Source organism: Miniopterus schreibersii (genome assembly GCF_964146895.1).
Source record: "Miniopterus schreibersii genome assembly, chromosome: 6".
Taxonomy (NCBI): domain Eukaryota; kingdom Metazoa; phylum Chordata; class Mammalia; order Chiroptera; family Miniopteridae; genus Miniopterus; species Miniopterus schreibersii.
In genome coordinates, this window is record NC_138107.1 from 11,044,113 (window position 1) to 11,057,709 (window position 13,597).

Sequence of the window (13,597 nt, forward strand, 5' to 3'; positions counted from 1 at the left end):
GAAGTGGGAGAGAGAGAGAGATAGAAACATCAATGATGAGAGAGTCATTGATCGGCTGCCTCCTGCACACCCCCTGGGGATCGAGCCCACAACCTGGGCATGTGCCCTGACCGGGAATCGAACCCTGATCGCCTGGATCCTAGGTCGATGCTCAACCGCTGAGCCAGGCCCAGCCAGGCGGTGTCTGTTTAGTTTGCCCTTAGATCCACACCACCAAGAGCAGTGCCAGGTGTAGAGTGAGCGCTAAAACAGCAGTGGTTGAGTGACTGAGCCAAAGAATGAATGATGAACCGTGAATGAATGATAAGCTCAGGGGGTGCGGTTCCATTCAGCCAGCAGCATTTAGCACCTCATGTGTTCTGTGGCCCAGAGCCCAGTGTCAGGGGTGGAAGGATGTCTAGGGAGCATGTGGTTTGACCTGCTTATTTACAGATGAGGCTCAAAGAAATTGTGCTCTTTTGTCCAAGGTCATTCCTCGCTTGTCTAAGGTCATTCCTGTCTTGTTCAGGTAGCCTGCTAGGGCAGAGTTGGGACTCAATCCTAGGTCTCCTCATTTTTAGCCTATGGTTGCTCTTCTCTTAAAGCATTGTTTTCTCATGAAAGGTAGTAAATGCTCATCCTAAGAAATTTGGAAAAATTTGGAAAAGTGTAAGAAAAATAGCCCTAAACTCTAGGAACCTAAAGATAATTGTGTATGTGTGTGTGTGTGTCTATCTAATCAATCCCTATTAACCAATCCTCATGTTTTGGTATTTTGGGTGTTTTCAGTCTTTTATAGTATTAGGAACCCTGGGTTGGACGTCTGGTCCTGACTCTCTGGTGGCATCTCTAATTATTCCAGCTCTCTGACTATTTCTCATTATACAATACCCCTCTAACCCCTGTGTATGAGCTGGGTGCTCAGGGTGGAACAGGACCCCATTGAGCATGGAGTTCTGCGGATGTTCCTCAGACGCAGACATTTGTACTTCCCTATCATGACCATACCCACACTTTATTACATTTACTCACTTAATTGTCTCCGGCCCCACCAAACTGAACTCATTTACTATTATCTTTTTCCAGCTTTTTGCATGGTACTTAGGCACTCAACCAATATTTGTCAGAATGAATGAACGGGTGAAATTGTATGGACAAAAGTGAGGGGCAGGCGAGGGGTCAGCCTGGATCTGCGTTTTCAATCACATTTGCCTTCCAGGAGTCAGCTCAGATCCCTTTCCCCCTCTCCCAGCCCCCGTCTTCCCCTACTCTGCCCACCCGGGGAGATGGAATGTGCCTGTGGCCCAGGACTTATGTCCATCCCGGCCCAGAGAAACACGCAGGGCCTTCTCGGGTGTGCGTGCAGGATGCTCACGGGACTGGCAGGGCTGTAAGGAGGGCACCGCGCCTGGGAGGACCGCCGGCGGCCAGAGCGTCCCACCTGGGATCCCAGGGCTAGCCTCCCCTAACAGGACCCCGGGGGCCTGCCCCTGTGAGTGACAGCATGCCTTTGTCCTAGGACCCGGGAGAAGAGGACCAGGAGGAGTGGCCAGTAGGGACCCCTCCCACCCCGGCTGCCTGGAACAGTGTGAGTGCTCAGCACGCTGGGCGCTCTGGGGGAGACCAGGCAGGAGCACACAAGCAGAAGCTGGGGCTGCTTTTCCCTGCAGCCTTTATCTGTGTGACGGAGGAGGGGCCTGGCTGCCAGAAGCAGGAGGAGATGAGGTGCTGGGGTCACGTGTATTGGGGTTCCTCCTTGGCCAGGAGCCCCTCTGGCTCTGATGGGTAGCAGACACTTGGGTGCTGAAATTCCTTCTTCTCCTTTACTTCACAGCTGTTGTCCAAAGAGCTCACGGCACTCCCTCTCATGTGCAGCCCAAGTCCTGCTCTCTGTGCCCAGTGCATGCCATGCCAGAGCCCTTTACTCATACACGTGCTGGCACACCCCGTGACATCTCTGGCATCTGTCCCCTCCTATCTGTTCTTGGCCATTCCGGGCCTCACTGACTCTTATTTAGACACACAGAGCTGCCTGCTAACTCTTCCTCTCTGTCTATCTCTCCTGTAACCCACCTACTATGGTGTCACCAGAATTGTTCATCCAAATCCCAGCTCTCATCAGGTCTCACAAACTCTCTCTTTTTACTAAAAGTCAACCAACTAACCAGCCAGCAAACCACCCACCCACCCATCTTTCAGTGGCTCCCGCTCCTCAGCTGGCATTGGACCTGCCTTTATCTGCCCCAACCTTGTTTCCCACTGCCCCTCTCTGAGCCCCACGTCCAGCCTGGGAAAATGACTTCCCTTCACCCCTCACCACCTTGGGCCTTTCCTGATGCCAGACACTCTGGTATACTTTGTTGTGAATGCTTTCTTGGACCCTTACTGGCATGTGTCAATATTCTTTCCTCCTCTTTGACCCAGCTTCAGTGCCACTTCCTGTGGAGAATGTTCCAGATCACCAGCCAGAAGTCACTCTCTCTCCCTGTGGTCCCCGGCCTGGAGCCGCACCTCCTCCCTCCCTTGCAGCCTAGTTGTTTATGCGCGTGCTTCCCCAACAACCTGGGGAGGATAGATGATGTTTGGTTCATCTGAAAAGCCCAGGAAATGGCCCTTTACCTGGCAGTCACTTGGGATGGCAGGATGGCTGGATGGCTGGATGGCTGGGGGATGGATGGATGGCTGGGGGATGGATGGATGGATGGATGGATGGATGGATGGATGGGATGGATGGAAGGAAGGAAGGAAGGATGGATGGATGGATGGCTGGGGGATGGATGGATGGATGGATGGATGGATGGATGGCTGGGGGATGGATGGATGGATGGATGGATGGATGGATGGATGGCTGGGGGATGGATGGATGGATGGATGGATGGATGGGATGGATGGAAGGAAGGAAGGATGGATGGATGGATAGATGGATGGATGGTTGAATAGATGGATGGATGGGGGATGGATGGATGGATAAGGGATGGATGGATAGATGGGGGCATGGATGGATGGGATAGATGGGGTGGATGGGATAGATGGTATGGATGGATGGGATGGATGGGATAGATGGGATGGATGAATGAATGGATGGATGGATGGATGGGGGATGGATGGATGGATGGATGGGGGTATGGATGGATGAATGGGATGGATGGGATGGATGAGATAGATAGGATGAATGGGATGGATGGGATAGATGGGATGGATGGATGGATGGATGGATGGGGGATGGATGGATGGATGGATGGATGGATGGGATAGATGGGATGGATGAATGGATGAATGGGGGATGGATGGATAGGGGGGTGGATGGATGGATGGATGGATGGGATGGATGGAAGGAAGGATGGATGGATGGATGGGATGGATGGGATGGGATGGATGGATGGATGAATGGATGGATGGGGGATGGATGGATGGATGGGATGGATGGAAGGAAGAATGGATGGATGGTTGGGATGGATGGGATGGGATAGATGGATGCATAGGGGATGGATGGATAGATGGGGGCATGGATGGATGGGATAGATGGGATGGATGGGATAGATGGGATGGATGGGATGGGATGGGATGGGATGGGATGGATGAATGGATGGATGGATGGATGGATGGGGGAAGGATGGATGGATGGATGGATGGATGGGGGGATGGATGGATGGATGGGATGGATGAGATAGATAGGATGAATGGGATGGATGGGATAGATGGGATGGATGGGATAGATGGGATGGGTGGGTGGATGGATGGGAGATGGATGGATGGATGGATGGGGGATGGATGGATGGATGTATGGATGGGTGGATGGATGGATGGATGGATGGGGGGTGGTTAGATGGATGGATGGATAGATGGATGCTTGACCGTGGCCTTGGAGAGCTAGTATCTGCTTGTTTTCTACCCTAGTTAGACAAAGAAACCTATTTATTTCTCAAAATGAGAAACCAATTGGAAAATCCTTGACTTCCACATTCACCCCCATGTCAGAGAAATGCCACTTTGGGGAATTTTTAGTTTCGCTTTCCCAGCAAGATACCCTTTTCTCTCCTTCCCCTTCTCCCCTTTTCTACATCTCCCAATTAGCAGCGCAGCCTGCACAGAGGGGACTGGGGCTGAGAGAGCTGACTCTTGCTTTCTTTGCCTTTCCCAGAGCAGAGGGGAAAACCATAATTTAGGCTGCTGCTAAAAATAGCTCCCAGTCCTGGAAAGAGAGCTTGATTATTTTCGAAAGTGCTCCCCACCCCCTTCCCAGCCCTGCCTGAGGCTCACGCTCTCCTGTCCTGAGGTTACAGGGAAGTGACATTTGGGCCCCATCAGCCAGTGGCCGAGCCCTGTCTGGGAGATGGACCTGTAGAAAGTGGGAGATGGGATGTCTTTGTGCTTTCATTTCTTGTCGGAATCAGAGATGGATCTCACTCCCAGGAGCCTCAGCACTGAGTGGGGGCAGTGGTAGGAGTGGGGTCTGGAGACCTGACTGAGCCCTAGCTTTATACTTTGCATCCTTCTGAGCCTCAATCTTTTTCTCCTGTAAAAGGTGGTGGGTGTGTGGATGGGAGTGTTGGTAATCATATTTACCCTGCAGAAGTATGGTGAAAGTTCAGGATAAACCTTGAACATGGTAGGTGCTCAAAAATGATAGGTGTAACTTTATTATAATCAGAATCACTGGATTTAGAACCCAACCCTCCCGTTTTAGTAAGACAGGACATGTGATTAGCCTGTCTAGCACACTAAGTCGAACCATGTGAAATTAATTATTGTGTAGATTAAACATAATTGAATACTGTCAGCTCCATATAATTCAACCTAATGACACAGTGATGGGTAATCTTTCTGTAAAGCGCCAGGCAGTGAATGTCTTTGACTTTGTGGGCCATGGGTCTCTGTTGAATGAGCGCTGCCATGGATGATACTTAAATGATGGGTGTGCTGTGTTCCAGTAAGACTATATTTACAAATACAGGCTGTGAACTGGATTTGGCCCCTGTAATATCTGCCAACCCCTGTAATAATATGAAAGATTCATTCATATAGAGAACTTTCTGTAGTATATACAGTCAACTTTCAGGTACCTTCCTCATTATAACAGTGGCATATCTGTGTAGCTATTAATAGTGTTTCCTATTACTAGGCATTTTCTAAGTGCTTTCCAAATATTAACTAATTTAGTCCTCATGACAATCCTGTGAAGAATGTGCTGTCATTATTTCCCCATTTTCCTTATGAGCTACCTAGAGAGGCTAAGAACTTGGCTGAAGCGACCGAGTTCGAGCTTGTGGGTAGAGCTGGGTGCTGGTAATTCAGACAGCTTCGGGCTGGAAGCGTGTGTTGATAGGGTTGGAGGGATTCCGAGTCTGTTTGCTGCCCCCAAAGCATGAGGGGATGGTCTTCAAGGCTTGAAGTGGGAGCCGGCTTGGTGTAGGTGGGCCATGGGAGATGGTAGGCAGAGGCTCAAGATGGAAAAGCATAGACTCTTCCTTGGGCAGCCAGGTCCCAGGTCAGCTGGGCCTGAGTCTGTTTCCTAGGTGGCCCCCAGTGGCATATAGGGGGTCAGTATATAGGGAGGAATCTCCTGCCTGTGAAACAGGAAATTGTTTACATTCCTTATGTTCCATGCAGCGCCTCTGTAGAGCTCTGGGCCCCATTACCAGACCTGGACGCCAGGGGACATGGTGGGGAAAGGAGGGCAAAGAAGCAGGCTCCCCAGGATGCCTGAACTGTGCGATCAAACCAAAGTACTCTTACCCCCTATCTATTCCCTTTGCTTATTAATTTAGCCACAAAATAATAGGCCACTGGTCAGAACTCTGGCCTCATGCACACCATGCTGGTCCTGCCTCCGTGCCTTTGCTTATGCTGTTCCCCTTGCCTGGAATGCCTTTTCCACCTTTTACCCTTCCTTAATTTTCTCATCTCTTTCAAGACTAGCTCAATATCATCTTCTCCTGGACGCCTTCCCTGGGCTAAGCCGGGTCCCCTTTCTCAGTGTTGCCACCGCACCTGTCTCTCTAGCTGTAGACTGCCTTGCCTCCCTGGCTCCTACACTAGAAGGGACCACCTTCCAGAAGGACCATGACTCATTTAGTTATCGCCACCCAGGTCAGTGTCAGGGTTACAGGCTAGAAGCTGATTAAAAGCACATGTGTTCAAGTGACCACCAGTGTCCTCCAAATCTGGCCCTTCACTCATAGTACGTGGTCATTGGCCCAGGGGCCTGGCCTTTGGGAGCCTTGATGTCATCGTCAGTAAGAAGGGATAGTCATGTTATGGGAGAGTTTCAGGGACTGAGATAAAGCACTAAATTGTCAGCACAGCACCTGACTCCTAGCAGGCATTTTGGAAGTGGCCAGGGAGAGACACCATAGCATATCCTTGCCCTGTGACCCCCATGTGTGGAGCTGGGGGAAGGGGACAGGAGAAGGCAACTTGAATACTCTGAAGCCACAGCATTGGTCCCAAGAGCTAAAGGGAGGGTTTGTGAATCAGCTTTGATCCTGTGTCAGGAGCACTAAACTTGGAGTCAGAGTATTTATTTATTTATTTATTTATTTTTATTTTATGGGGTCAGAATATTTAGTTGTGAGTTCCAGCTCTGTCTCTCAGCAGCTGGTGTTGTTGACAAGCCATGTGACAGCTGCTGAAGCCTCAGTATCATCATTTGTAGGGAGAGATAGCAATAACCACCTCACACGGTCCCTGTGAGGCTAAAATGAGATCGCGGAGCTGTGAGGACACCTGGCCCAGCTCATGGGAAATACTCAGTTACGAATGGTTGGGTCGGAACCTATAGAACTCTTGAGAAAGCTCTGAGCAGGTCTCAGATTAGGACAGTCCTTAGACATGTGCCCTATGGCTTAGTGGTTTTAGCTTTAGAGTCAAAGTCGTGTTTGAATCCTAGCTATGCCGTAACTAGCTATGTGTCTTAGGCAAGTTACTTAGCTTCTCTGAACCACAGGCGTTGTTTTTCTCTTTTACTAACTTCTTTAAAATGATGCCACCTATCTCAGAGAGTTGTTGTGGGGATGAAATGCACATATAGCCCAGTGTCTGGCAAATGTCAAAGTCTCAGTGTTAATATTATTCTGCTTTAATTACGATTTAGGAGCAAGCACTGATGACACAGGGCTTTTGAAGTCATATCCCAACCCTTACCCCGAACCCTGGCCCCCGGGGACCCCTGCGCTCACGAGATAGGAAACGCTTCCTGGCGTGGGAGGAATGCGGGAGGAGCGCTCAGTGCCGGCTGAGAGCCTGGGGAAATCTTTGGGAAGGAGATCCAGCCAGATGTGTAAAAGGCCAGGGCTGACCGGGCTCTGGGAGTTCTCCCATCGAGCCCTGCCACTGCACCGAGAGGAAACTGAGGCCCAGATAGGATAACACCATGACCCCCTGCCCCACTGCTGGCTGCCGACTAGCCCCAGTCTCCTGGGCTGAGGAATGTTTTCTCCACAATGTGGAAAGATGACAGTAAGGAGGCGCCATCTGGCAGGAGCCTGAGGGCTGGAGGAGACCCCTGTGACAGTTCCAGGAGGGCTAACTGGTAGTAGCCAGATGGTTTGGTGTCTTAGGCCGCTGGTTGGTCTGTGTTTAGGGACTAACAGTCCTGGAAGACCTTGTCCCCACAAGAGAAGAAGGGTTTGGGGCCAGAAGACAAGACAGGGAGAGCATGGAGCTATTGGTATCGGGGACGTTTCCATGGAGAGAAAGGTGGGTGGCATGGGGGCAGGTTACATCCCTCTGGCCCAAGTTCAAGTCCACTGGATTTAGTTCTGTTGTTGCTTCCTGTTTTTCCATATTGCTTCTCAATCTTTTCTAACGTGGGGACCTCCATTGCCCATCTTTGTAAAGGGATTTTGGAGAAATGACTCGCTCTGGTCCCCTCCATCTTCCCTCCTCTCTGCCCAGGGTCCGTGACAAGGGTTTACCTTTCCAACTGGAGGTAGCTCAGAGCCTGAGGAGAAGCTCAGATCCTCTGGGTCAGACCTCCCAGTTCCCGGAGGCAAAGCCAGTGGCTTCTTAAAGCTGCTGGGCATGTTTCTACGATGCCGGCTTGGTGGCCCATCCCACCTGGAGAAGGGCTCCTGGCTGGGGCTCTGGCAGGGCGTCTCTCTTGCTGTGATGATGCTGACGAAGCCACAGCAGCGTGAGGGCCCAGGGTCTCCAGGCGTCTTACTCATATTACCTCCTTTGCTGTCCACCAAGGCCCAGTGAGGAAGATGCAATTACTATCATCTTGGTGTCACAGATGAGAAACCTGAGCTTCTCAGAGCTTAAGGCCCATGAAACATATTCAGGGGCGCCGAGCCAGGAGGCAAATCCCAGTTCCTCCGGCTTCAGAGACTCTGCTCAAGCGGAGGAGGGCTTGGCACAGGGGTGGATGGCAAACTGGGGCTGTGGCAGGTGGAAGCTGCTCCTCCTGATGGAAGAAAATCAGATAGCCTGTGGGATCTCCATGCCCCTCTCCTGGTTTAGAGGGGACCTTTGAGACTGGAGCTGTTTCTGAACTAAGCTGTTAAGATTGGTCTTCTCTAGTGGATGGAGGTCATGAGGGGGCTGGGCATTGGGTAAAAAGGCCATTGGTGTGGGAAGATGAGCTCCAGTGAGGTAGGTCAGACTGTAGCCTGAACACTGGAGCCCTGGGGTTCAGTCCCAGCTCTGTCCCTCACCTGTGTGACCTCAGGTAAGACGTTCCCTCTTTGGGCCTCAGTTTTCTGATCTCTTCCATGGAGCTAGACAATGTCCAGCTGAACATCTTTGGCTTTAGTTCTGGATATTTCGATGGGTCCCTAAGAAAGGGAGGCAGCAACAGACTTAAAGAGGAGTTCATGGGGCAGAGGATACCCTCAGAAATAGATGCATACTCAGTTGCTGTCAAACAGGCCACCCCTTAAAGAGGCAAACACGCAGCGCTCCCCTGGGTGCACAGGTCCTTCTCTGTGGGGGAGCCACTTGCTGTTTGGAGAGTCTGGGTCTACTCCTCCTTCCCCTGAGCCACTCCCCATCACTCCTTGTACTCAGCACAGACATGAAAAATATTTAAGGACAGGTATGGCATGGCACCACCCCATCTGAGAAGTCACAGCTGTAAACAGTGGTGCCAGACTAACGGGGTGTGCCAGCTGTTTGCCTGCCCTGCCCCTGCCCCTGCCCCTGCCCCTGCTTCCTGCGGGCAGAGCCTGGCTCAGGATCTGAAGGGCAAAGAAGATGGTGTGGGGCGGTGGGGGTGGGGGCTGGAGGGGGTGAGAAGAAGCTGAGGAGGTGAATGCAAAAGAGAGTTCACGGGTCCTCTCAGACATCAGTGCATCCCTCCCCAAACCCCATCAGGCCATCAGCCCAGCCTCACCAGGCCTCCGACCTCCTTTCTTCCCAAGCTTCATGCCCACCTGCTGGAGCTGCATTTTGGAGGCTGATGAAACAGAGGGGACCTGGTCTGTACTCTGCATCATCATCTCTTAACTTGACATCAGGCAGGGGACACTCAGGGTAGTCCACCCCATGGGCCTGCAGAATTGGTGCTTTACCAGGCCTCTAACAAAGTCGGGGCCCAGGGCTTTGTCTCATTCACTCTTGGCTAACAAGTCCCGTGGCCTCCCTTCCTCTCTTGTTTTCCTCAGTGCGGGTATGTTCCAGGTCTTTGCCACCATGTATCAGGATTGCTCAGGTAGCCCGCCTGCTGCTTTCTCTACCCCCCGTCTTGAGACTGTCCCCTTGTGCCCTATAAAGGTTCCTGTTGGCTTGTCAACCACTAGAAGTTAGAGATTTCAGAGATCTCAATCATTAGTTCTTGACTGATTGAAAACACAGGTCGTTTTTCAATTGACCACGAAATATTTATCGAACACTTATTAAGTGCAAGGCATTGTATCATTGTATTAGCTATAGAAATGGGGGTTGCAGATTAAAGAAGCAGGAGGCATGGACCTGCCTTCAGGGAGCCTTCACTGTGGCTGTGCAGAGCCAAGATGTAAATACAGAATAAATAACCTCTAGCATAAGGCAACCTTGGGTGGCGGGTTACTTGAGGCTCTCCTGGGCCTATTAAGACACCTGCCACAAAGTTTATAAAAAAAAATAAAAGCTCTAGAATGACTATTAAAATGCATCATGATTTATATGAGAGGCCAGATCAGATGACTAAATTATTAGCTAGATGCTTAGGACTCAGGAAACAGAGCAATGTTCTCCAGAAGTTACCTTGAGTTCACTGGGAACAAGTGATGCCACATTTCACTTATCTTTTCTTGATAAGGTTCTAGAGCTGGGGTCAAAGGAATGCCTTAGGTTAGGCATATCTTGAGCTCCACAGGGCTTCAGGAAACTCTCCTCTGGTGTCTTTGTAGGAAAGAGGGCTGGATAATTACTGGGTTTGTAGATACAGAGCTGGTTGGAGGACTGCTCCCTGCGAGTGTTGACTAGTTCTTAGGCATTCCCAGCTCGGTCTGTCTGTATCCTTATTGGGCTCAGCATTTTTAGCAATGATGTAAGTAAAGACCGTGGAGACATTCTTATTCTGTTCATGACCCCAATCTAGAAGCATCAGCTAAGAATCAATACTTAAAAATACCTCAATCCTTCCCTCCCTGTTGTATAAAGCCTTTAAACCATGTATCCCCAAACTCCAGAATGAATCATGAGAGGGAGTGAGCCCTGCTGGAAGTGGACCTGCCAGAGAGTAGGGAGGAGGAGTGCATCTGACTGTGATGGGGGAGGTAAGGTGAGGGCCATCTCTCACCTCTGGAAGTGCAGTTTGGGACGACACCCCTCCTTTCTGCTCTAGGGGCACAGGGCAGGAATCTGAAAGTGTGTGGCAGGATACACTGGGAGGGTGTGGTGAGCAGGAAATGCCTCCAGGTAGAAGGAGCCAGAGAAAACAGAGACGCTGTGGGAAAAGGGAGGTGGGACAAAGAAGTTATGGTGGCAGAGGGACTGCTGTCCCCACCTACCTGGCTGGCATGCCTGACCGCTCTGTGCTCTCTGTTCTCCCACCCAGATCACGATGAGGACCTAGGGCACCTGCCTGTTGACTGTCCCCCTGGCCTGCAGTGACCATGGCCCCGCGCAAGAGGAGTCGCCATGGCCTGGGCTTCCTGTGCTGCTTCGGGGGCGGCGACCTCCCCGAGATCAACCTCCGGGAGAGCAGCCCCCTGCAGTACATGGAGTTCTCCGGTCCGATCCCCAACCCGGAGGAGCTCAACGTCCGCTTTGCAGAGCTGGTGGTGAGTGAGGGGCCAGGGGGGGTGTTGACAGTGAGGAGGGGAGGGGCTGGAGCAGCCAGAGCGAGACAGAGGGCAGGGGCCCATGTCCTGGGACCGTCACCTCTGAAGCTCTGCTTGGGGCTGAGGTGGCCCCCAAGGACACCTGAGCCGTGTGGGAGAAACAGCCACTTACCATGAAGTGTATCCCCAGAAGAGCAGACCTACCCCATGTTTCCTTTGGCTCCTAGACCTGCGGGGCAGCTACTAGGCCACCGTGGAAAGAGCAGGCCCAGGTTTCTGTGAAATGAGCAGTGAGAGCTCAAAGGACATCACAACCCCTCTGCTCTCCGGATTCCCCTGGGGTCCTTTTGTCTCAGGCACAGGAAGGAGAGACAGGGTGGCATTCTGTAGGCAGACACTGTTCCTGGGGACAGGAGATGACCGGCCAGAGATGCGGAGATGGAGATGCCTGCATCACAGCTGGAGCTGGCTCGGCTCGGCTCGGCTCGGGGATGGCTGTGTCCCGCGTCCCGCCGCAGGGAGCAGGAGCCCTGTCATTCACACGGGCAGTGGCTCTCCCTGACTCTTCGACACCCACCTGGACCAGAGCAACAGTGGGAGCCCCTGAGTGTGAAACTTCATCCTCTGACCACAAAGAGGCAGAATGGGAAGAACCACGGCTCCTCGCTGGGGAGGTCTGATGGTGACACACCCTGCAGGCCAAGGCAAGCCCCGGACCAGGGGTGCGGGGCCTGAGCCCAGGACTCAGACCTGAAACTGCCATTGAGCAGAGTGATGGGCACCGGCTCACGTTCCACGAGCTCTCGGCCACTCATGCTCCAGGCTGACCATAGAGAATCGATGCAGTGTGACTCGGAAGGCGATGCCACACTCAAATTCGATATAGACGCTTCTGATTAAGGCCAGCTAGCCCCTCCAATAGCAGGACGCTCCGAGACGAGGCCGTGGAGGCCATGGGGGAGAGCTGCCCCCTCACGACACCGAGCTTAGGAAAACGCCTTGCTATCCTAAGTTGTGCCTTGTCCTCAGGATGGGGGGAGCAAAGCGTTTCCCAGTAGGCTGACCTGCGGGGCCCGATCCACGCCAGTCAGTGCTACTGGGACCTGCTTTTTACTCAGACTACTGCTGCCACCAGTGTGCGGGCTCCCACACCAAGCGGCTCTCCAGGTCTCTGTGGGCGCCAGCTGGGTGTCCTACAATTTAACTAACTACCCAGAGTTAGCACAGGCCCCACGGGTTATGGGCTCAGGCCCACAGACTGCCCCCCACTTCACCCACCAATCACAACTAGTGGGTTCCCAGGTGATCTACACTTCTGTTCGACTTGGCTACAAAATGGGGGTTCCCATGACCCCCTCCTCAGGTTCAATAATTTGCTAGAATGGCCCACAGAACTCAGGGAAACACTTTTCTTGCCATTATAAAGGAAATTATAAAGAATACCAGTGAACAGCCAGATGAAGGGGTACACAGAATAAGGCCCAGAAGGGCAAGAACAGTAAGGCTCCTGTCCCGAGCACAGGAGCTTCTGTCCCTGTGGACTTTGGGGTGCAGCAACCTCCCTGCATGGGAGTGGGGGCAGCACCCTGGAAACCCTGAGCCTTGCCATGTAGGGACTTTTATGGAAGTGTCATCATGGAGTTTCAGCTCAGTCTCCAGCCCCTCTCCTCTCTCTGGAGTTGGAGAGGTGAGGCTGAAAGTCCTAGGCTTCTGGTGAAGGCTTGATCTGTCTGGTGCCCGGCCCCTATCTGGAAGCCATCTAGGTCCCACCAAGAGTCATTTCACTAGAAGAGGCTCTTATCGCCCAGGAAATTCCAAGGGATTTAGGAGCTCTGCGCTGGGAACTGGGAACCAAGATAAAAAGTGTATGTCTTACTTTATCACAGGAAGGGATGTTTTCTTTCTTTTTTTTTAAAAAAAAAATGTGTTGGTTGATTTCAGAGAGAGGAAGGGAGAGGGAGAGAGAGAGAAACATCAATGATGAGAGTCATTGATCGGCTGCCTCCTGCACGCCCCCTACCGGGGATTGAACCCACAACCCGGGAATCGAACTGTGACCTCCTGGTTCAAAGGTTGACGCTCAACCACTGAGCCATGTGGGCCGGGTGGCAGGGACATTTCCTCGATCAGAGCGCGTGAGTTTGGATAGATGGGCGTGAGAAGAAGTATTCCTGCCTTTGGCCCTTTTATTTAGCAAGTATTTACTGAGCGCCTTTAGTGAGCAGGGCTACTAACTAGGCCATTTGGTAAAAGCAAGGATGAGTCAGAGAAGTCTTGTCTGCAAGGAGACTAGCATCAGTTATTGGTCAAATAAAGGAAAAATGTTTATTGAGAGACTGCTGTGTGCTGGGTTCTACAGGGGCAGGGACTTAATGGTGAGCCAACAGGCACAGTCCCTGCCTCCACGAAGC

General features: G+C 51.9%; 1 protein-coding gene across 6 annotated transcripts in view; it reads left to right on the plus strand.

Moving 5' to 3' along the window:
- DAAM2 (dishevelled associated activator of morphogenesis 2) overlaps positions 1-13,597 on the plus strand; it is a 131,172-nt gene that overhangs the window by 49,085 nt on the left and 68,490 nt on the right. For all 6 annotated transcript variants that reach the window (XR_013999076.1, XM_081141033.1, XM_081141029.1 and 3 more), the window contains exon 2: positions 10,961-11,186. Coding sequence is in view for 5 of the 6 variants with exons in the window: in XM_081141033.1 (XP_080997159.1) it covers positions 11,019-11,186 (168 nt within the window). In the remaining variant the exon portion in view is untranslated. The remainder of the gene's footprint in view (positions 1-10,960; positions 11,187-13,597) is intronic.